A 22261-nucleotide genomic window follows, 5' to 3' on the forward strand; every position below is an offset into this window, starting at 1 on the left:
CACGTTAGAATGTATCAAAAGTTCTGTTCAGACCAGTTTTGTGAACGTTTGAGTGTTTGACCCTGCCGCTGGTTGCTTTTGGTAAAATTTCTCATAAAACCTGTTTTAGTCTGTGGTTTTTCTAAAAAGTGGAGCCTCAAAAAACAAGTCCGCGTGGTCACTGTGGCGGCGTTTGCGGCGGCCGTCTTTGTGCCGCACTGGTCAGTTGTTAGTCCCAACAGTACAAAGATGCAAAGACTGGATGTGCCAGTGACCTGTCCTCCCCCCCACCCACTGACCTCACCAGTCCTGTGAGGTCCCAGGAGGGGGGCTTACGTCTCTGACAGACGGCTGACCGGGGCGTCGACCGGCTCCATCATCTTGTACTTCTCTTCCAGAAAACCCTCAGTTCCCTGCAAGTTGATGAGGGGTTTGGAGTGCAGCCCCGCCCGACTCTCCTGGTTCCTCTTGTTGTAGATATTGACCCTGTGTTCCAGCTCGGGGCTCGCTTTGGTCGAACCGGTGGGACTGGGTGGTTTTAAGTTGACTGGGTCAAGGCCCTTCTGTGCGAGGCAGGAGTCCTCTGAGAGGGAGAACAGCAGCTCCTGCACCACGGTGCTGGGACTCCCCCGCGGCTGAGAGCCTAGCGCCAGAGGGCTGCTGTAGGGTGGGGGGTAACAGCGCTGGTCGCTGTAATCTGTAGACGTGGAGGCCTCACGGACCGTGGAGCTGCAGTCCGTGTTGGAGCCCAGGGTGTGGCTGCTGATGCTGTGCTGCCGCCGGCTGAAGCTGCTGCGGGACAGCGTGGCGTTGGAGGCCTCGCTCACCAGACTGCCAGTGCGCCGGAACGTTCGGCAGGACGTCGACGCGTCAGCGCTCACCAACGAGGAGGGGAGGTGGCTGGGGTTGTTGGGCAGATGCACGTCTATGGCCGCCGTGGTGATGACACGCGCCGGGTCTGGAATCCCCATATCTGAGGGAACAGCACCAAAATCACAAGGTCAGATCTGACGGGGCCGCGGCGTTGCTGCAGGACAGACGGAGACGGACAGACGGAGACTCACCGCTGCTGGGCTCACTGTAGTACTGGCTGATGTAGTTGTTCATGTCATCTTGACTGTGGTGATCTGACAGAACCAGAGGATTTTTTATTATTATTAAGATTATTAATATTAAAGGGAAGCTAACGTGAAGGATTACAGTATAAAACAATTGAAATGTGGTTCAGTTATGCACAAATAGCCATCAACATAATGTTTGGCACTACCCCTGGGAGCTCCTCAGTGAGGACCTGGGTCCCAGATGCTAAATCAGTTTACGTCTCACTCTTAAGTGCTGTTCAAGGTCCTGCAGTGCTGTCGCACGTTGGGTTCCACGTATTAACGTCATGAACGTCTGGGGGGGGGGGGGGGGCTCTTATTGTTCAGATTTAACAGCGTGACAGCGACCATCTCCAGCTGATCAATACGACATGAGCATCTTTAGTTAAAAGGACGTCTGCCTGGAAGCGGCGTGATGCACGGTGGGTCGCGCTGTGATTTATAGCTCTGATAAAGGAAAAGCCTCGGTGTTTTGAGCTCTGACATCATTTGTACCGACGTTGCTTTGTTGCTTCAAGCTCTGTAAGTTATGACCTGTCACTGTGTGAAAGCTTTATTGTCCATCTATGCGTGGCAGCAGAATTTTGATGTGAACTCTGAGACAGATGTGTCTGGGAAGGAGGGCGCCGACACCACGCCGCTGTGTGGAAGCCGCCCTCCTTCCCTCCAGCGTGGGGCTTCAGGGGTGTTTACTGTGGGTTTTCGGTTTGACTTTAAACGACCTTTATTTGGTTTAATATATACAAGGGCCCTCTATGGCCCTCTCAGGTAACAATTTTATTTTTGACAGCTCAGTCGTGAAGGGATTCAAATTGAATGCTCCCAGCGAGCCCATCTACAGCTGACAGGTACCTGCGGGTCTCCCGGGCTCTCTGGACCTGGCCGGCCTGTGATGCTCAGAGGGCCCAGAGGCCAGTCCGTCCACTTCCTGGAAAGTGCTGTTCTGTTTCCCCCACATGTGGTGAATCTGCATGGCTGCTTCACGTTCTGCAACCAGATCCAGGTCCTGCTGGGCCAAGTGGGCCCTCAGCTGCCTGATTTCAAACTGAAAGGAAAGAAGAGAAAAGAACAAAAACAAAAGCACAACCAGGGACACTTCAGAATCCACCTTGCTCCATCCATCAGCAATCACGTGAACACGTGACCTGGTTCTAGGAGCAGCCATTCGTGTTCATACCACAAACGTGCCTCCACCATGTATGATTTGCACTGATTTCTGGCATTACATGTATACAGATCCAGTTGTCCCCTGACCACACACTGGTGATTAATAAGGGAGCTGACAACATCCAAACAAAAAGCAACTTGTCAGCCCATTGTCTAATTCATTCAATCCCTTCTAGTGTAGACTCCACCTTATATGTGAGTGCTTCACTTTTGGGGCAAAAAAGGAGAAAAGGAAAAATACAAACCTATATATTTCTCAGATGTATAATCTGGGTGTATAGGGAACTTACAGAGTTACAGTATTCAGCTATGATATTCAAAGAACAGAACATTTTCTATAGGTTGCTTGTGAGTGGACTGCACTGTTATAACGCACAGTTCTATGGGTATTTTCTATCTGCCAGAGCAAACATTTTTAAAAGTTTTGTGTAATAGTGAATGGGCTCAATTTTGACATTCTTTATGTAGTTGACGGCATTTATTCATGAGTATTGTTTCATTGTGCAATGCTGCCCCCTGCTGGTCACATGCAAATACTCAAGTGAATACTGGAACGAATACTCCAGTTCTGAAGAGTTAAGACAACAAAGGGACTTACTGCCTGTTCCTGGCAGATCTGGGTGAGCCGGTCCAGTTGTTCCTCCCTCACCAGCTTGGCCTTCTCATACTGCTGGATCTCCAGCTCCATCTCCACCCTCACTTGTAAAACATAGGCTGCAGAACAAGATCACTAAGTATCCCACCAAACGTAGCATGCAATCCAATGTCAATCTGCTTTGATTAACATTTCCGGCTCCCTTAATCGATTAATCACTTATAAGTTATATAAAAAGTGTAAGTTAGATCTGCTACATTAAACACCCACAAGAGGGAGCAGAGATGTTTAACCATTATAACCCGGTATACACATATGGGTTTTACTAGTTATGAATGTTACAGAGAGTTACAGTATCCATCTTTGTGACCTGACAGTAAAGGACACCTATCAGTACCCCCCCCTGCCAAGCCCACTCTCACCATCAATAATCCTCTTGACCCTCCAGATGCGCAGCGTGATGATGAGACCGATGGCGTCCCAGGGGCTGCTGGGACCGTTGGCCACTGTGGAGGCCACCATGGGGGCCAGAGAGAGGACGATGACAGCTCCATCAAACACCTGGGAAAATACACAGCTTCCTCTGTGCCCTGACATTGAGGAAACGACACTGCAGCGGGAGGGCCGCGAGCAACAGAGCTAATGGCTCCCCCCAGGCTGTACCCACCTCTACTTTGTTCTCGATGTAATCCCAAATCCCCAACACCACGATCCTGAACACCGTCTGAGGCAGACACGGGCACAGAGAGCAGGTGACACAATGGGAGATGCGCAGACAGTTGCAATTCATATATTTCTAGTTTTCTGCTCATCACCACCAAAGATACTCTGTGTTGTTAAGCTTTTTTTTTAGATACAGTAAGCGTTAACGGTGTGTGTGTGTGTGTGTGGGGGGGGTCGAATACGGGACTAAGACAAATGTGGTCAGCCATAAAGGGAACGGGAATCAATACGCTCCACCTGCAGCCTCCAGATGATTTAAAACAAACAGAAAAGCTTCGTCTGCATTTTAACGGGTTCGTGCTACAGATCAATCGAATAACCCAAGGGGGACAGAGCGCGTCAGAAACCACGACGGTTGTTATCCCAGTTCTTCCGTCAGACGAGCGATGCCGCGTCCATCAAGCGTGCTGTTAATGGAAAAGCACACGAGTTCACCTCCGCTAATCAGAATCTATTCAAGTGGATGCTCGGGCATCGTGGGTATTGTTAGTATTCTAATGAGAATCTGTCGGTGTGCTAAACTGGCCGGCATTCTGCACCATGTAGCAATAATCGACAGGCTGCTGCATCAGCTGCGAGCGGACGAGGGAGAGATCACTCACCTCTGCGAAGAACACCGAGAGAACAGTCAGGCTGATCCAGTGGATGATGCTGGCAAACTGGAACGCATTACTGACTGCAATGAGAAAAGAAAGGCAACAGGATTACCATTTGCTGTGGAACGGTGGCGAAATGGTGGTGAAAGTTGTTTTCTTCCATTTATAACTTTACCTATATCTATATTTGGTTGTCGGCAGCAGCCGCCTGCCGAAGGATGCAGAGAAAGAGGCGCGCGGCAGCATCGTGAATATGAATTTGCCACATATCATGCAAGCATGTGTCTGAACGTTCCTGTCTATTCATCAGGATAATTGCGGACAGCCTTAAACGGCACCGAGGCGTCAGCTGAGGCATTTGCTTTTCATGCTCTACCTCTCCCCCCATCTGTCTTTGTTTGCTGTGTTCAGTGATCTGTCCATCAGTTCATTCATCTTCCTCCCCACGTCCATCCTACAGCCCGCTCCGTATCGCCAGGTCCCTTTTGTCCCCTAATCGCCTTTGACACATCTGTCTTAATTTTCATTTGTGCGACCGGTCCCGTGTCACTCTGTCAATCCCAGGGGGCCGCTAACAACTTGGATCCATTTGGTCATCGCCGGGGTAACATTTCTGCCGCCTGTCTCTGACAGAGCCTGGTGACATCATGACCCCTAACCTTACACATATGATGAATGGGAATGTCTCTGGAGATGACTGAGTGGCATAGACTTCCTCCAGCTGACATTTTAACTGATAACAGGAGGTTTCATTCGCCAAACTACTATTGATTCGACCCTAAGGCCCAGACATGCTACAGTGGCACAGAGGAGACCATATTAGCACTTAGCAGATAGCATTTGTATTCATCTTCTTAATTGTATTATGAAATAAACCCTAAAATACACTCTTGTAAAACTGGAGGAAAACATACATCTTAAAAGGTAACTTAGACTTCATACATGTAAAGAACTGTGCATTATTCAAGAATATGGTTCTCAATGTCCCCAAAGCTACAGTAATACCAAATATAAAAAGATTTTAAGAGCTTGTTGTCCCTAAATTTCAGTTGATAAATCAGTTGGCTGTCTTAAACACAACCCAAATAAAGGTCACTGTATTTGTGCTTTATTGCTTTTGGAGAAAGACAAAGCAAACCAGACCCACAAATAGAACCCCCCTCCCCTTCCTGACACTAACAAAGCCACATTTACTTCAGGTGATGTCGCACTGTTTCCAACACTCACACTGCAGCAGCTTGGTGTCGATGAGCAGTTCCAGAGTCAGCAGCAGCCCCACTAGGACGACACAGGTCACCAGGAAACAGTTGAAACCGGCCGACAGCAGACAGACCTGCCACAGCGCCGCCCTCTGCCCGCAGCATGGCTTCAGCCAGTTCGACCTGACGAGTGAGGACAGGCAAGGAGAGACGGGGGTAAAGGCAGTTAGAAGAGCTACAAAAACAAATACCAACTCTTAAACTAACAATGGTGCAGAATGTAGATCAGCATCCAAGGCCAAATCTTTAGAAGCTGGATAAATTAGGAGGTGGATTCACCCTCAGCACTCATTTCTTTCTAGAATTTATCTTAAATGCATCAAAAAAAAATGTGATTGTACGAGTTCATTGATTGGACTGGTCATTGTTCCCAGACACTGTTGTGTATCTCAGTTTTACATCTGATTAATTCTCCACAGTTTTTATAACATTCAAAAGGGCAGCTTCTTTTGATACCAGAATAATGTCCCACCTGATTGCGTGCTAAGACAGCATGATGGGCAATACGAAGTAACCCTACATTTTGAAAAGGGTTTCTGATTTAAATGTGTTTCACAAAACTGTGGAACATTCTAGCTTGCCTTGGTTCCTTGACCTGGTTACGTTCTGATTGCCGGATCCATCTTGAGTCTACCTGACCAAGTGTCTCTAGACGGGGGTGAGTGACAGCGACTTGCTATCAATAAATAATGACAAATCCAGGAGACACACACTGGATTTTTCCTTCCTCAAACATCCACATACACACACACTGGTGCAGACACACACGAGTGTACTGGCGAGAGCTGGTGAGGGAGTGTGGGCCCTCGCTGTCCCTTCTCTGAGGCAACAGTGACAAAGGCAGCATGTTTGTTTGAAAAGAGCAGCTCTCCATTGTCACCTGTCCCCCAAAGGAGGAATGCGGAAGGCGACGTCTGTCAGAGGACCAGAGCCGAGGCATTTTATGCTGCTCTCCTCCACTCTGGAGAAACACAGAGAGTCATGTGGAGTCACCTAAAAGTGAACCAGGCAGACAGAAGTTTGGGAAAGAAGTGATGAAGAGAAAAAAGAGTATTCTATTCTCAGAAATGTCCTAAACCGATGGGTATCCTGCTGAATGGCCTCGTTTTGCAATTACAGCCAAACGTTTCGGCGCGGCACAGTCGCACGTTGTCTCCACCCTTCGTCAAGGTCAACACGGCGGCTGCAGCTCAGCGCACAGTGTCAGTGCAATCCCAGAGGCTAACCTGCGCACTCTGCAGAAACCCTCTGTAGTGACCAAAGCCAGCAGATTAGGAGCTCAACACCCGGGGTGACACAGAGGTGGTTCAGGGGGTAATGGTATCATTAGCCGGTACCATGGAGACTTCCTACGTCATCGATTTGTTCTCAAAGACCAATGTCAAACCCATCCAGAAGAGGCGGAGAGCTACATCTTCTTCAGGATGCTCTCATCAGACATTTATGAAGCATTGGTTAAAAAGACAGAAACATGCGGCTCGCGTAGGACTGACAAATCACACCATGTGGATCCATAATTCATCCAGACCTTGCCCTGAGGGCAGGCAGAAATGGTATTAATTTAATAAACTTGTAAAGAAAACCCCAGTCTGAAAGCAGGCTAAATGGCAGTGATAGATGACTCCAGGCACAGAAAGTTAATTTTAGCAAATCACTTTAAACCTTTAACACAGAGGACCTGAAGTATTTATGAGCAAATAAGGTTGTTTCAGTGGCTGAACGAGCCCGGGAAGAGAGTCACGTCTTCTTCTTCCAGGGTCACGGCAGGTGCAGGTAATTATTTTCAGGATTGGTCACGCATTCAGGAGCGTGCGCGTGTGAGTAATCCCACTGCGTGTGGAGGAAACGGCGGACCGGGGCCGGCATGCGCCGTGGATGGGTTCATCAAGACATCAACGGGCTGCTGAGGTAACACGCTGAGAGAAAATCGAAGTGCACCCCCATGGCAGCACAGAGTGAGGGAATTAGATCATAAAAGTGATCAATAAAGGTTTGAAATGGAAGCAACGGCATGCTACATGATGCTGACAGCAGCAGCTGGGGAGGAGCGGCCAGGAGGGACAGAGCCAATGCAGACGTCAGAAGGTGTCTAACACTCGTTCACACGGCCCGGGCCAGAATCTTGGCTCTGGCATTGTGGCGGTGGTGGTGGGGGGGGGGGTTCCATCGCAAGCAGCCTCTCTTTACTCCTGTAATTGAAAGAGGATGGGATCCAGTGTAAACTTGTTAGGTGGGGCTTAAATGGAAATTAAATCAGAGTGGCTGTGCTCCTTTCCTCTGTGAATTAAAAGATGGCAAGAGGGAGAAGGGAAAGATCCTTTCAGGATGAATGAATCCTACTGAATCAGTCTGAAGTATTGACTCAAACACACAGACGCAGTGAATGGAGAGCCGCAAACAATAACTTCTCCCAACAAACGCTCGCAAAGGAGGCCAAAAATAGCGTCACTTTCAACGCCCCGCGGTGCAAAAACAGCTAAATAACTGATTGGAATTCTTGATTGATGCCTTGATTGCACATTTACAAAATTTACACGGCAAGAAAACAGATACAAGCCCTGACCTGGATTAATTACATACCAAGCCAGTTGATTATACTGTCAAAAAAGCCCTAAATTCTTCACAGGACAACTTTAACAGACCATGTTTTTAAATGGCATCTTTGTCTTTGAGGATATTTCCTGAGAGAGACACTTTTCTGCATCTGTTTCTCTGTACTGATAAGTGTTCATCCCTGGGAGTCTCACGGGCTAAATGTCAACCCATTCACACCCATCATCTGAACTCAGCGGGCTCAGGTAGTGATAATGAAGCACAGACACAAGCACAGGCTGCTCAGCAACAGAGGCTGCTGGATTTGGTCCTATTCCGGGTCTTTAATTTATCATGAAACTTTTATCCTTGTGTGTCACTAATGGGGCCAACAAAGAAGTCAATGATGTAGGCTTAAAATAAAACTTTTGTTACCTTGAAGTCAATTTTGAGGACTTGAGCACAGCCAAACACTATGAAAAGATCATCTCCTAAAACAAATTAGGCAGTTAAAATCAAAGCTGTCAGTAAATGACTTACAACTGCTAAAATGTTGATTAAAAGTACCTCACTAATACTAAGCCTATAGGCCCATAGAAAGGTTCTAGGCATTATAATAAACCTCAAGCTTTGAATCTATTTACCGGTAAATGAAAGTTTCAATCCTCTTTTATATCCGACTGCATTTGGCAGTTTTGATTTAATGGTTGATATACTGTATATATATTTAATGGTTGATATACTGTATATATATATATATATATATATATATATACAGTATATATATATTTATTATCCAGGGGAAATACAGTCATTTGCATTGACCTCTCCCAAGTACCATGGCTGAGATTTCTGTCTGAAAGCATCTAAAACCAGGAAAGAATCAAGACTCTAAACTCCAAATGGTAATGTTAAATGCAAACTATGTCAGTTAATGTAGAAAAATGACGCCGATTCTCCTGAAAACAGACCTTAAAATCGGCCTTTTTTGCCCCCCCCCCCAGTGTACACCCTCGTTGCGGAAGGGACACGGACGCTGTCTTTGCCGGAGAAATGGGCCGCAGATACAGAGAAAATGGAGATGGATGGGACTCCATGTGCAGAGCAGCAGACAAGCTGTCCCTGATAAATGGGTTTTCACCAGGACACTTGATCTCCCTCGCTCTCAGCCTAAAAAGCAATCTCACACTTTGCATGTCTGTGAATATTAACAAACCCTCAACCCTGCACTCAAATGTCATCTATTGTGTCGCACATGGTGCCAGGCAAGAGAGCCAATTTGATGGAGAGGACAGTTCCTCTGTGTGTTTGAAATGGGGTCAGAGGGGGGAGAAAAGCAGACAAATCCTACTCTCTTTTCAGACATCCATCAACACAGACCAGGTATAGAACAGCCTTGATTCCAAGACCCATTATATGCGTCGGTGCTGCAAAGAGGCACAATATAATAGCTCTACATTTCTAATCTACATCTTCTATTTATTCCACACTTCGGTTCAACCTTGAACTTGACTAAGCACCTAGCAACATCTGACTATATCAATACAGTAGTAGCTAGCATCTGGCTATCACTGTGCAGGGATAATCCAGCACGACCAGCCAGCATCAGAAGATGGCTAAAGCCAATATCTTTATGAATTAAGTGTGGATAAGGCTCGGCCACGTTATCCTCCTTCATTCCCCAGTACCCCCCCCCCCCCCTTCCCCAATCTCTCCAGTCACAGACAGGTTGCCCCATATGAACCATCTGTCAGTGATGCGGCTCCTCACACCACTCCAGTCTAGTCCCTGGAGATCAGGGATGGAATGAGCACAGAGTCTGAGTCTGGGACCAACAACATGCCGAGAAATATATTCTAGATTAGTGTAAAATAAATTTTCCAAAGGTTATTTGATAAGCTGCTGTTTAAAATGTACATTTGGAAACAAAAATCTCAACATCAGAACATAAAATAATAATCAAGCAAAGGTGGGTGTGAAAACACACCGCCTCCATGCTGGACTTTTCCAGTGAAATCTGGAGAAAATGGTGCTGCCTAATTCTATTAATAAAAGCATCCAACTCACCGCTGCGCTGAATCTGCAAGTGCTGTACATGCCCTCTGAAGTCCGCAAGAACATCCACCTCCTACACTGTCGCCCACGCCTCCTGATAAAGAGCCACGAGGAGCAGCCATGCAACACTGTGCATCTCTCCAGTGCCTGTGCGTTCCTTTCCTTTTTATAACTATCCAGGACAGAACAGAACCAAGGCCTCTCCATTCAAGACTCATATTTGATTTACAGGTGATGAGCTTTGAATTATGCCTTTCACAAGGTTTGGATCCAAATCTTCTGACCATCCTTGTCTATAAAGGCCATAAATCACACATTAGAAATGGATATTTTTTTCCATGTGAAAACCAGTTTATGATATTACTTTACATGCCTACACGCTTTATTTCCACATAAAACCTCTGGTAGTTTTTATATAATAGTCAAAATGCAAAAGGTCACATGTGGCGGCTCCCTTCCTCTTGCCATTCCTCGGCTGTTACACACAAGCCAGACGGAGATGAAGTGGAATCTGCTATTATTTTCGTGTTTAGAGAATAATGAATACCTGAAACTGTGATGACAGGTGCGGTCTGGAATGCTGTGACCCGACCTTGTCACTATATCTCATGTCGTAGGGATCAGCATTAAAGCGACCGGGTGCATGATGTAATGCCTGACCTCTTTCTATTCTATATTTATACTTCTGTTTGACAACAAACGCGAACAGTTTTAGGATGCTGTGCTTATTTAGTGCCACTGGCCTGAAAGCTGGAAAAGAATTTCAGTCTCGCAAGCCAGTTAAACTGAATTAAAATGGAACTCTTCACACCGGTTTTACAGATCCTGCGAGCTTTCTGGACTTCCTCACTTCTGCTCTGACTTGATCAACTTCTTCTCTGAGGAAGGCATTTGTGCCGCATGACTTCAACTGCCAAATCCCGAGCAGCTCGGATGTCATATGGTGCCACGTGAGAGCGCAAAAATGCGATAATAATTTCGCCGGACCGCCATGTCATATCCTTTGCCGCAAAAGTTACTGTGTGTGTCCCTCTCCTTCATTTTGTTTGTGAGTGAAAGAGTGAGGAAGGCTGAAGGAGTGGGTGTTCGGGACGGGACGCATCTGTCCCTGCTCGCCGTCCCCACGGAGCCTTGAGCTCTGACCGGGTCAGGCCGAGATGGTCAGCTGACGGCGCCTGCGTTTTGGTGGCAAACTGCCGGGTGCTCTAATTAAGCTTATGCCGTTTGTTGACTCTCTCTGCATGAATGCCAGCATCCCAGCATGCCAAAGGGCTTTGAGTCAGAGTAGAAAACCCAATGAATACTGGCTACAAGGGTTGTACTAAGAAGGGGTGTGGCCTCTCCTCAGCGCACTGAGCCTGCAACATTGTCATGTTATGATAAGAAAACAACATGAAACCAGTGCTGGTCTGCTGGACAGAGACGGTACTGTCACTGCCTGCTGAGATTGTAGTGAAAAACCATGATGCTGATCTCCGTTCCACCCGAAATCAACGTTATGAGCAGAAGGACATCATGTAGAGAGGAACCGCTGTGTCATTGAGCTGAAAGGAACACATCAGTGGAAACATTGTCCATTTAGCATGGCGAGGCTAATAAATTCATCGTCAAATATCCTCCACCCTTGGACGCTAATATGAAGAGGAGCAATTCAATACGGCAGGTGTAATTACTGTGAGCAATAACAAGAATCAGGAGAGTGACAGCAGTGTTTCTCTGTGCCAGTGAAGATAATAGATTGTAGTAATTGCAATTCTGCCATAATTGTACATTTAGCTCTTTGTGCAACAAGCAGATACAGCGTCTCAGACATCTTCTTTTAAGTGAAACTGTGTCTCCGACAGACTAAACCAGTCCTGAATCTTAGAAACAGTTTTTTACAGTGTAGATTGCAGGGTGGTATTGAACTAGGACGTACCCCTCTCTGTTGTCCTCCTCATCCGGGTTTGAGATGAGCTGCGATCCAGCAAGGGAGACGTCCAAGCCGGCCAGTGGCAAATCCCTGTAAGCAAAGTTGACCAGTTGGACGGGACACTGGTTATCCTCCTCCACCTGCTGGGAAATGACCTCCAGCTCTGAGGCTCCGGCCTGGGGAGGGGCCCTGTGGGAACAGATGCGCACACATTACAGTGAGAGAATGTTTCTGCGTGTTTTATCTCACTGAACCAGGGCTATATTTGCATTCGCATCATGTCACCCTGTGGCGTAAGCCCGAACTGCTGCCCAAACTTAGTTAAAAAAAAGTGATGAAACAATTATGCCAATTTGGAAACAATGGACATGGAAAAATCTAATGCTTGAACTACAGTGGGAACCATCAAAAGCCTTCATAAATCACAAAATGCCAAGAACCAAATTATTATTATCATTTTTGCCTCCAATCCACCTGTGAGGCTGTCAGCACGTGTTCCATGCAGAAATCCACAAAACTCAAAGCTGTAAGCAGAGCCGTGCTCCCAGCAGCACAGCCAATGGTGGGCAAGGAGAAGTCACCCTGAACAGGAGTCTTCTGTGACTTGGCAGCAATCCCAGTGCAGCCAGTGTGGAGACATCAATAATTCCAGCGGGGGAAGTCATTGATTACAAGACAGAGGGAACAAAGACCATCGAGGTGAATTGAATAACCTCCGTGCTGGAGGTGAAACAGTGTGGGAGGACAAAGTTAGCAGAAGATCACTGAGCAGACCCACCTTTCAGTTAAATGTTAATGTAGGCAGGCATGCAAAGGCAAAGAAAAGGAGACAGGTCTGCCTCTTTCTTGACTTCCATTTAGCATGGCACAATAGGGTTGAGACACACAAAGGCTTATATTTATCTGGAACATATTGTTTTTTCACAGGGCGTTTTTTTGGCTGCAAGGTCACATCTGTGCATTTCAATGTACTGTTAGCCCACACACAGGAATTCAAACCATTTAAACATCATCTGTTAATATTCATATCAACCACGGCGAAGCAGAACAGGAGCCATCATGTGCGAAGCCCAGCGGCTGGTTGCTATCCTGGGGAAGCTTTGCATCCCAACACTTTTCTTCCTTTAACAATGCAGACAGGAAAGGCTGGCAGCACGCTAACGGCTCTTTTCAGAGGCATGTGATATTAGCAAATGGTACAAGAAAGCAAAAAGGTTAACAAAGAGCATGAAGCGCTTGGGGGGGATGAGTTATGCCACACTTGTTTTTAAAAGCATGTTCTAAAGCTGTTGTGGCTGAGGTCATGCAAACCTTCACTTTGTAGCACAGGTTCATGCTTTAGCGACCGACGGGGAACAACTCCTCGACGCAGATGCATATTAATCCCCTCAGCATGTTTACATTACAGAGTCAACATGCTGTGATGGACAGATAAATAACAAGCAGCCTGCAGAGACCCGTCAGTTCCAGCGTTCGAGCTCTCTGATTTAGATGCTCGCTAATGTTTGATAAAGACGGCACATGACAATAATTGCAGACAGGGCCAAGAGAACGACATGAGCAGGTGATGTCTTTCAGCCACATCAGTACTGCCCAGACCCCCATCATTTTGGGATTATAATGAAAGCAAAAATGCCTCTTTTAATTGGGGCATTTTCCAAGGAGCATTCTCTTAGTGACTCGATCTTACAGTGATTTACAACCTCATCCTGTGGCCTGGCCTGTGATCTGCCTGCTTTTAAGGTACCTGATCTGTAACATGTCTTCCCACCACCTTTCCCACTTTAATATGCATTATTGACCAACATTGCAGCTCCATGTGTGTGTTTACAAATGACTCATTATTCTCATAAACAATCTCCTCATCCAGAACCACAATAATCTATAGTCAATAATTTAGTTGATGAGCGCTTGTGTGACCTTTCTGAAGGGCCTCTTCTGGAAATGAATTCCGGTATCGTTACAGCTCGCCACACAGATGCCGACCTTAGTCAGCAACTCATTGTTCTGATAGCATCGGGCTCAGTGTACCGGTGCCTGATCACTTCCACAGGCTCAGTCCAGCTCTCAGAGCAGCAGAGGAAGCAACATCCTGGACAAAAGCTCCGAACACACAACGCTACATTGGTGAGATGAGATCTGCGAAGCGGCGGCTGCTGATTCAAGGTCTAAAGGGAAATTACAGCAGCTGATGATTCCGCTCCATCAATGAGGAGTGAACGCACTTTGTTAGTCTTCCTCTTTTATTAGTCACTGAAGAAAGTGCCTCACTTTTCAATCTTTTTTTAAATGCCCACAGCTGATTGCAGAGATGAAGCACCGAAGGAACAGTTTGCTCTAAAATCAGAAAAGGTTTATTAGCATGTATGGTTTTACTTCTAAAATCTATGATCACGTGACACTGAGGTCAGTTATAATCACGAGTGCTACCGGACCGAAAAGCCCAAACAAGGTTGAGCTGGAATCATGTCGTGGAATGTGTTTGCATTCTGAATATAAACACCAAACCATAAAAATAACAGAGAGCAGGAGAGGGGGAGAGGATTTGCAAGCATCATGTGTAAGAGAGCAGGGGTGAAAATAACTCCAAAGACCTTTCTCTGCCTGAGAGTTTCCCATCTGTCACTTCACAGAGAGTCACCAGTGCTCAGCAGCATTAAATCACGTCGCTGCGCTGCTCACTAGTCAGCACGCTCGCCGCGTTATCCGGTAACGGATCTTCTGCGGCGACGCTCTCCTTCGATCTGGCCTGGAAATCCACCATCAACTGCATTAATCTACTGCTGCCGAGGCCCCAGACGCGCCTTCCCTTCAGCCATCGTGTGCGTTTAATCAGGAGATGCAGCTGACTGAACCCATTCTGCATTCATCCTTCACTCCGCTCTACCTCCTCTCCCCACCCACCTTCTCTTAAAGCCTCAACCCCGGCTGTCATCAGGATGCAAAGCCTGTCTGGGGGACCACACACGGAGTAATTATTAATAAGAGAGGATGACAAGTGAACATCCCCCCTGAATGCTAAGAGATGCCAGATGAGAGTGGAGATGGACACGGCCGGGCTCCGCTTTTCCCGCTGATCTCTGCTCAAAGTCACTCGCGGGAGAGGAACGAGAATACACAGGTCCCATTGTTCTAATCAGATCCAGCCACGTCGAGATGCCCTTCGCGTAAGACCCCGTGGTCATAAATAGAGATTTACGATTTCACGCTCTCGCAGGCAGGGTTTCTAACAAGAGCGGCGGGATTTGTACTCACTGAGGTTTGCTCATGTCGAGGTCTCGCTGCAGAAAATGAGACGTCCGCACTTTAACAACCCAAAGTGTGCAAGATTTGATTTCACCAAGGCTGAGATCGGGCTCCTACCGCACCTAAAGAAAGTGCAAAAAAAAGAAAGAAAGAACTGAGAATAGAATTACAACAGGGAAGGCAAAATTGGTGAAGTACAGGAAATCTCCATCTGCTGTGGTAGAATATGATTGTGAGCTCCAGGACAGCAAATCAATAGACCTTGACAGGAGTTGTATCAACTGCTATTTCCAAGGTTAAAGCTGAGAATCAGCATCTCCACGCTGTGTAGAACCACAATGCTTTTCAGAGACGCCTTTACCTGAAAGAGTCCTGTCCTGGCTTCAGTTTTAATGGCGTTGTGCAACAGTTTTTTTAGGCAGCGCATTAACCAGTAATGTTTCTATATCCCCACTATATGCTCCATTCTGTGAGGAGCATCACGCCTCTTGCATAGCAAGTACGGCAGGACGCTAGCTCTTTGAGCCACAGGATAGAGAGCCATTGATAGAGAAGTCGGCCCCTGCGAGAGCCCGCTCCAGCTGCTTTGCGGGAAGAAGACAAGCCATTAAATCAAATGGACACGCTGTTTAATGCGAAACCACACCGGAGAAGACAAAGCTCATGTTTGAGCCTTTTACACCTTTGTGGTCTCTCGCAGTTTTTGCAGCGTGTGAAGAGGGACGATGAAGAAGCCCTCCAACAAACTGGAGAGGTGAGGCGTCAGCATTAACGGCCTCAGGAGAGCAGCACGCAGTGATGTAGCGGAGCACAGCAGATTAAATGCTACTCAGGATAAATCAGCCCAGGTTATTCGAGGGAGTGACACTGTTTCCCTGCATCACAACAAATAGGTTCACATTAGCATAAAAGACAGGGAGAAGGGGAGATAGGGCCGGCCATAGAGCTTCATCACCTGTGTGCGAACAGGGAAATAATAGAAATCGTGTCTGTAGTAATATCCTGCAGACCAGATTCTAGATTTAGAATCAGGTGAGGTCAAAAAAGAACATCAGTGGTATAAAAAGTGCCCTAATTGTCCAAATTGTCCAATTTCTGCCTGCTTTGAATCACAGCCATGCACTAAAATCACAGAGCCCAAAAGAACAGTTATGTTGCTGGGAACATCTTCTGAGCAGCATAACTGTGCTTACAGGCCACAAAGCCTCCTCCTCCTCCTCTTTCTTCTGCTTCCTCCTCTTCACAAAAAAGGCAGCACAGATGCATCAACTAGCCGGCGACTTTAAACCGACGGGGGGGGGGGGGGGGGCTAACTAACCTCTAACGTTTCCGCGCTCTACATTGTGCACAAGCGCGGTCGTGACTCCATTGCCCTCGCACAGCTGACGGTAATATCCACCTTCTTGCCGACGGTGGTGGTGATCGGCGTGAGAAGAGCTCGGTTCTTGCTGCGTGTAGGCTGCGGTCGCCCTCAAATTCGCGTTGACCAAGCACCGGTATCGCCTCTCGGAAGACAGCGCACGACGAAGACACCTGCTCCGGACCGACCGCACCATCCTTCAGCGGCGGCGACGGGGGCTGTCAGCGAGTCAAGGCGAGAACGACGTCGTCGGAGGGGGGCATGATGTGCTGGCAGGGCTTCCCCGACGGTCACACCAGGGACTCCATGTGGCCGATAACGAAGAGGAGGTCCACAACCAGGAGCTGTCCAGGTGCTGAAAACGGGATTCCAGCGGCTGCCAGATGTGTGACGAGGGGCGATGTCAGCGCTGACGCCGGGCCAGATTTACAAAATCTAAAACTGAAATGAGATTTCAACTAAATTAAAACGCTGAAGAAAAATCACGCCCCCCGTAATGGTGAATAAATGGTGTATACACATACCACAGGGTCTGATTTTCCTGCCGACGCACTTCTTTTTCTGCCGCCGCTGATGCGTCGACGTAAAGACACACGCGCCTCGCTTCAGCTCCTCGCGATAACAGCCCACGCGCAGGAAAGAGAGAGAGAGAGGGGGGGGGGAGAGATAGGGAGATTAAATTACTAACTTCATTATAAAACAGACTTTATGAACCTTCTTCATCCTCCAAATGCGTTTACGTCAAAATCTAAGAAAACTACACAAGAACAATTAAATAATTCTCTAAACTGACCTTAGGTGTGGATACGAGTGAAAATGTGGGTGCTTTAGGATCAAGTTTTAGAATGTGTTATTGGTTTTTGTCCTCGTTACCGGTCAGATTTGCTTTTAACTTACGAGCCATCCAGAACTCTCAGATGTTCAGATAGAGGCCTTTCATTAAAACCTAAAGGAAGGACTAAAACTCACAGCAAAGCAGCTTTTTATTGTCACTGACTGTGGAACAGTCTTCCTGAAGACCCGAGAACAGTTGATATTTTGGGCAATTTTAAGAAGAAACACATCTTTATATCATGGCTTTTGATTAGATTTTACTTACACAGTTTAGTATTTTACCATTCTTCCTATCCATTAATTTTTTTATCTTTTAGTCTTCAGGCTTAGCCTCTTTATTGTATAATTTTCATTACTTTAATTATGTCTTTGCACTTATGCTAACTTTTTGTTCATTTAATTGATTTGTTTTCATCCAGTCTCTGGTGTGTCTTCGGTACATTGTTGAGAATAAGATTGAGGACTTAAGTTGTAGTCTTTCAAGCTCTATATGTAAATAAGTATCTGTGTTTGTGTTTGTGTTTGTGTGTGTGTGTGACTGTGTGTGTGAAAGAGAGAGAGAAAGAGAGAGAGAAACTTTAGGGATACTTAATACTGCTTTTATGGTATAAATAACCTGGTACATTGAATTTGTATGAAAAGTGCTCTATAAATAAAGTTTGATTGATTAATGATAAATTGCTTGATGGATAAGTGTGAGCCTTTGTCGATGTTGGATGGATGGATGGATGCATAATAGACAAATAGATGGATGGATGGTAACCAGGCACTTTTCAAAAGGTCAATGACCTCAAGGTAAACTATAGAAAGGTGCTTCTGATTAATGATTGAAGAACCAACAACAACAAAAAAATCATTATGCAGCAACTTTGTTTGAAGAGCTACTGTAGGGCCAAGAGGAGAGGCCTAAATGTCATCTGCTCATTGAAGTCTGGTAGTCAAAATGAAAGAAAGCTACATGTAAGAGAACTGATGCATCATGTAACGGTTCTTCTTACTCTGTAATTATTGTTGTTATGCTAGTGACGTGTTTTCCCCTTGTTGAGAAAGTTCCCACGATTCCATTCATGCCATTGCTGCATACCGATCGGTCCACGTGCACAACAGGTGAGCTCTTCCTCCAATCACAGCCTGATCTCATGATGCCAAAGAGAAACAAAGGACCCTCAAGAACAAAGCCAAAATGGACCAGAGGTCTTCATCAGAAACAGGCAACAAAACAGTTCCTGTGAGACCCTTTACAGCCCTCAGCCCTCTCCGTGTTATTACCTTTACAACATAGTTCACAAAAGATGACCCACAATCCCTAACTAGCACTGACATGAAGCTTGGCATCTAAAATGTGGACAAACTGCAATCACAACATTTTTTTTAAACCAAAGGAGGAGCGCGCCTGGGTGCATCCTCCTCAACAAAAAGAGCTCCTGGGTGACTTTAAAGCGTCACTATGACTCACCTGCACTAACAAGCAAAAGCTGGGATTTCACGAGCCGGTAAGAAGACGTTTTGATTTATTTCTGTCAGTGTGGTGTTGAACCCATTTTACCCTTCGCGAGGAACTCCTGACACCTTTAACTTTTAGCAAACACAATGTGCGCTGGTTTACATTTACCGTTGGTATTTAAACCCTCCGATTGTCAAAAGCATTCCTCAGTGATGAGACCGTCCTTTGTTGGCTGTGCTTCTTCTTTTATCAGGAAAGGGCAAACCAAAGATTCCAGATGATGGCAGGTAATTAAAAAAAATAAAAACGTGCAGAAATATCAAACATCTTTTTTGACTCTTACCTGAAATGTTGCTATATTTGAGCAGATCACGGAGACCTTTGTGAGGGGGGGGACACCGCCTACTGTATGAATGGAGGGACCTGCTATAAAATAACATTCATGGATACACTCACCTGTGTGTAAGTCTGACATGAAACATCCTTTTAAAACCACAACATCAAATGACACATGCACAGACACACACAGTCTGAGATCACACTAGCGTTATAAAATGTTGAAGCAAAATTGAGACTAAAGTCAAACATTTAAAAAAAAAAAGAAAGAGGAACCTCCATTTTTAGGGTCTTGAAAGTATTCTGAGAGTGTTTGAAGCTCAGATTTTAACATTTAGGCATATTTTTTGCAGTCAATAACTGTCCCGGACACCTCAATGTCAGGCTTTCCTCCCTGCAGCCACTTTCAGTTGCAGCTGGTTTGTGGGTCTGTAGTCCTCAGTAACTGAACTGTCTCACAGCTGAGGCCGACACCAGGGCACTGACTTGGTTACAGAAGATGAAGCTTGCCTCCAGAGGTTGTTTGGCTCGTAATTCATTTTCTACTGATCGCTAGATACAGTTGTTGTCACCAGTGAAAACTGCAAATCCACATTTTTTCTTGTCCAATGATGGTCTCCTTCTGTTTGCACTGAACCTGGATCTCATTGGTCCGCTGCAATTCTTTATCAGCCAACTATCACTAATGAACCAACAACTATAAATGATGCCTTCTGCACAATGAAACCAAAAGTTTGCACTTGCATCTATCTGTCAAACTAAAAAACAACCATCCTGTTTCAAGTTAAACAGTGACGGTATAGTAACAGTCCATATGTTGTATCAGATGCAATTCAAACTACAAAGGCAGTCGGTGTGAGCAGTTCCAGCTCTTCAGCAGCTCCACCTCTGCAGAGAGAGCAGGACTGATCGCTGCCATGGTCGTCGTTGCTCTGTTCATCTCAGTCAGCCTGGCGGTCATAATCTACTACGTACGCAAGTGAGTGCAGCGTGGATTTAAGAGGACTGGTACAACCAAAATCCACTTGATTTAATAGAGCCTCTTGTTACTTGCAGGATGTTAAAAGCCAAGAAAAAGAGGCAACAGAGCACCCCGCAACAGTACTGGAGGGTCAAACCCAGAGTATGATCCCCGTTCTGGCTTTGCTGCTCTGTGGGAAGAGTCACTGGACTTACTGGAGCCATTATTGCATCAGACTGGGATTGATCAACAAACAAGAGGAGGCTGCCGGCTGATAATTCTTCCTCATTTATCGTGAGGTTTCCTAATTCTGGGCAGTCTGAAAGAAGCTATAACTTGTCAGCACACGTAGTCGTGGGGTAAGTGGGTGGGAGCTGAATCACACCATCCACACAGTCTCTTAAATTTAAAAGACATTTCAAGTTATGTGCATTATTAATGAAAGGTATTTGTAAATTTATGATGGACTATGTAAAAAAAACAAGACAAAACATAAACTATAATTCTTCAGTAAATATTTAACTTCTAATCTAATTTACGGCATCAATGAATGAACACGTTCCCCATGCTTTCAGGAGATATTCTTTACATTTTGTAAATAGATTTAATGATCATTATTGCATGATTTAACAGTGATAAACACTATGTTTCTTCTACAAAATGTATTAAAGAAAAACTTCATAATTAACCATATTTACCTCTTGAACTCGCCTTGAATGTTTTCATCACTCTGTAGTTTAAAAAGGTAGGATTGGCCATAAAAATGCAGGATAACACTGTGTGTAGGAGTCCGTATAATTATAGAGTATCCCAGGCCATTCATTACTCTCTTTAAATCTTAAAACAGGGGCAGAGGAGATCCCCAGAGTATCATAATGAGAATGGTTGCATCACATTCAATTCAGCCAGTACCACAGTGACCTAAAACTTGTTGGACTGCATTGCAATCAGCCTAATAGTCTCTTTTAGTCTCTTTTAGGCACTTTCGACAAACCATCTGGAAAGGAGAAATGCAACATCCCACTGACAACAGCTTAGCTGCTTGTAAAATTAATGTTCTTCTTCACAGAACAGTTGCACAGGCATTCTAGTATTTTAACTCAATTTTTATAAAGTCTGAGGTATCACCGGTTGCTTTAAAGCACAAAGTAGGATGTTGCCAGCCTGTCATTGTGCTTATTCTCAACAGGGAAGATAAGAGTACATCAACTGGAGAAAACACCCACTCAAGTCTAAAAATTGTTTTCAAAAAAGTTAATGTTACGATGAGGAAATATACATTGCAAGAAAATACACAATTATTGGACCCCCCAGCCCCCAATTCCAGTCATTCCTTTCTTTGCCTAAAAAAAGCTTAAAATGTACGTAAACTTTGTGGTTGAAGTCTATATTTGCATACAATAATGTAATCTGGCGCCACCAAGCGGCAAAATCCAGTACCAAATGGATTTAAAAAAAAAAAAAAGAAAAGTTGGGCTTTGCAAAAGAAAAAATTTATTCTCCACCATTTTTTGCTACAATATTTAGAATTAGATCAAAGGATGATATTATCTGAAGGGATAAATTCAAAGGCCTCTTGCTCTGTCAAACTCATGTGCAATTTTTAATGCAGTGCTATTGAGTCCTACCGACTGCATGTTAGTCAAAATTGTCACAACCACCCCCTGCGGAGGGACAGGGACCTGGCCTTGGGGCTGGTTCATCTCCTCACTGGGTAACACCAAGAGGACACTGCTAGCCCCTACAGCGCCTCCTGTGTGTGACACATAGTGTCTGCGCTTCCTGCACTGGCCGCATTTTTGGAATTTTTCCACTACCAGCCAAGCCTGTGCATAGAGTCCGTCCTTATCCCAGCTGGCCTCTGTCCTGTCAACGGGTGTCCACAGATCTTTGGCAGTTTGGGGTTTAAGGAAGCCAGGAAGCAAATCCTGCATGTCCTTGAGCTGGGCCACCTGGTAGCTGTAGAGCAGAGCATTACCGAAAAGTAGCAGGTCCCCCACGGTGGAAAGAAAGCCACCTCCTGCCCACTTGTATGAGTTGTCCACATATGGACAATTAACAACACGGCCTCTTTTGTTGAGGAGGTAAAACCTGCAGAAGAACATCAAACTAGTATTATTATTATTACGAACACATGCTTGTCCAATCTATCTGATGTTAGG

The 22261-nt window shown here is 45.6% G+C and overlaps 4 protein-coding genes across 8 annotated transcripts in view; 1 reads left to right on the forward strand and 3 right to left on the reverse strand.

Annotated features, from left to right (window-relative positions):
* tmem266 (transmembrane protein 266) lies at nt 1–17885 on the reverse strand. Of its 2 annotated transcripts, none has more exons than XM_029841855.1 (12): nt 17049–17885; nt 16564–16965; nt 15174–15286; nt 11925–12107; nt 5388–5542; nt 4167–4240; nt 3509–3565; nt 3264–3402; nt 2845–2960; nt 1932–2124; nt 1044–1106; nt 1–952 (listed from the first exon to the last, which is right to left on the reverse strand). In XM_029841855.1, the coding sequence occupies exons 3-12, from the start codon at nt 15185–15187 to the stop codon at nt 312–314; spliced, it is 1635 nt and encodes a 544-aa protein (XP_029697715.1). In that variant the 5' UTR covers nt 15188–15286; nt 16564–16965; nt 17049–17885; the 3' UTR covers nt 1–311. The 2 variants fall into 2 exon arrangements, with proteins under 2 accessions (XP_029697715.1, XP_029697714.1); XM_029841854.1 differs by having other exon boundaries at nt 16483–16965.
* Nucleotides 4244–22261, reverse strand: part of tpm1 (tropomyosin 1 (alpha)) — a gene marked incomplete at its 3' end in the record, with an annotated part of 25922 nt that continues 7904 nt past the window's right edge. Inside the window, 4 exon segments of the mRNA NM_001032571.1 lie at nt 4244–4271; nt 9946–9980; nt 15296–15315; nt 18568–18582.
* nrg4 (neuregulin 4) lies at nt 18764–20792 on the forward strand. 2 transcript variants are annotated; one of them, XM_011607355.2, is made up of 5 exons: nt 18764–18851; nt 19056–19089; nt 19171–19264; nt 19965–20117; nt 20195–20792. In XM_011607355.2, exons 2-5 carry the CDS (start codon nt 19080–19082, stop codon nt 20265–20267), a joined length of 330 nt encoding a protein of 109 aa, XP_011605657.2. In that variant the 5' UTR covers nt 18764–18851; nt 19056–19079; the 3' UTR covers nt 20268–20792. The 2 variants fall into 2 exon arrangements, with proteins under 2 accessions (XP_011605657.2, XP_011605656.2); XM_011607354.2 differs by having other exon boundaries at nt 19965–20109.
* lactb (lactamase, beta) overlaps nt 21083–22261 on the reverse strand; it is a 2895-nt gene continuing 1716 nt past the window's right edge. For all 3 annotated transcript variants that reach the window (XM_011607357.2, XM_011607356.2, XM_011607358.2), the window contains one exon: nt 21083–22190. In XM_011607357.2, the coding sequence (XP_011605659.2) occupies nt 21665–22190 (526 nt within the window). In that variant the 3' untranslated portion in view covers nt 21083–21664. The remainder of the gene's footprint in view (nt 22191–22261) is intronic.

This window comes from Takifugu rubripes, chromosome 9 (genome assembly GCF_901000725.2).
Source record: "Takifugu rubripes chromosome 9, fTakRub1.2, whole genome shotgun sequence".
In the NCBI taxonomy this organism is placed as follows: Eukaryota; Metazoa; Chordata; class Actinopteri; order Tetraodontiformes; family Tetraodontidae; genus Takifugu; species Takifugu rubripes.

Excerpts from the sequence above, each read along its gene's own strand:
- tmem266 (XM_029841855.1), bottom strand. Across the intron at positions 4,241-5,387 it reads CGACACCAAGCTGCTGCAGT|TCAGTAATGCGTTCCAGTTT; the intron begins GTGAGTGTTGGA and ends TTCTCATTGCAG. Across the intron at positions 2,125-2,844 it reads AGATCTGCCAGGAACAGGCA|TTTGAAATCAGGCAGCTGAG; the intron begins GTAAGTCCCTTT and ends CTTTCCTTTCAG.
- nrg4 (XM_011607354.2), top strand. Across the intron at positions 19,265-19,964 it reads ATGGATACACTCACCTGTGT|ATGCAATTCAAACTACAAAG; the intron begins GTAAGTCTGACA and ends ATGTTGTATCAG. Across the intron at positions 20,110-20,194 it reads TGGCGGTCATAATCTACTAC|GATGTTAAAAGCCAAGAAAA; the intron begins GTACGCAAGTGA and ends TGTTACTTGCAG.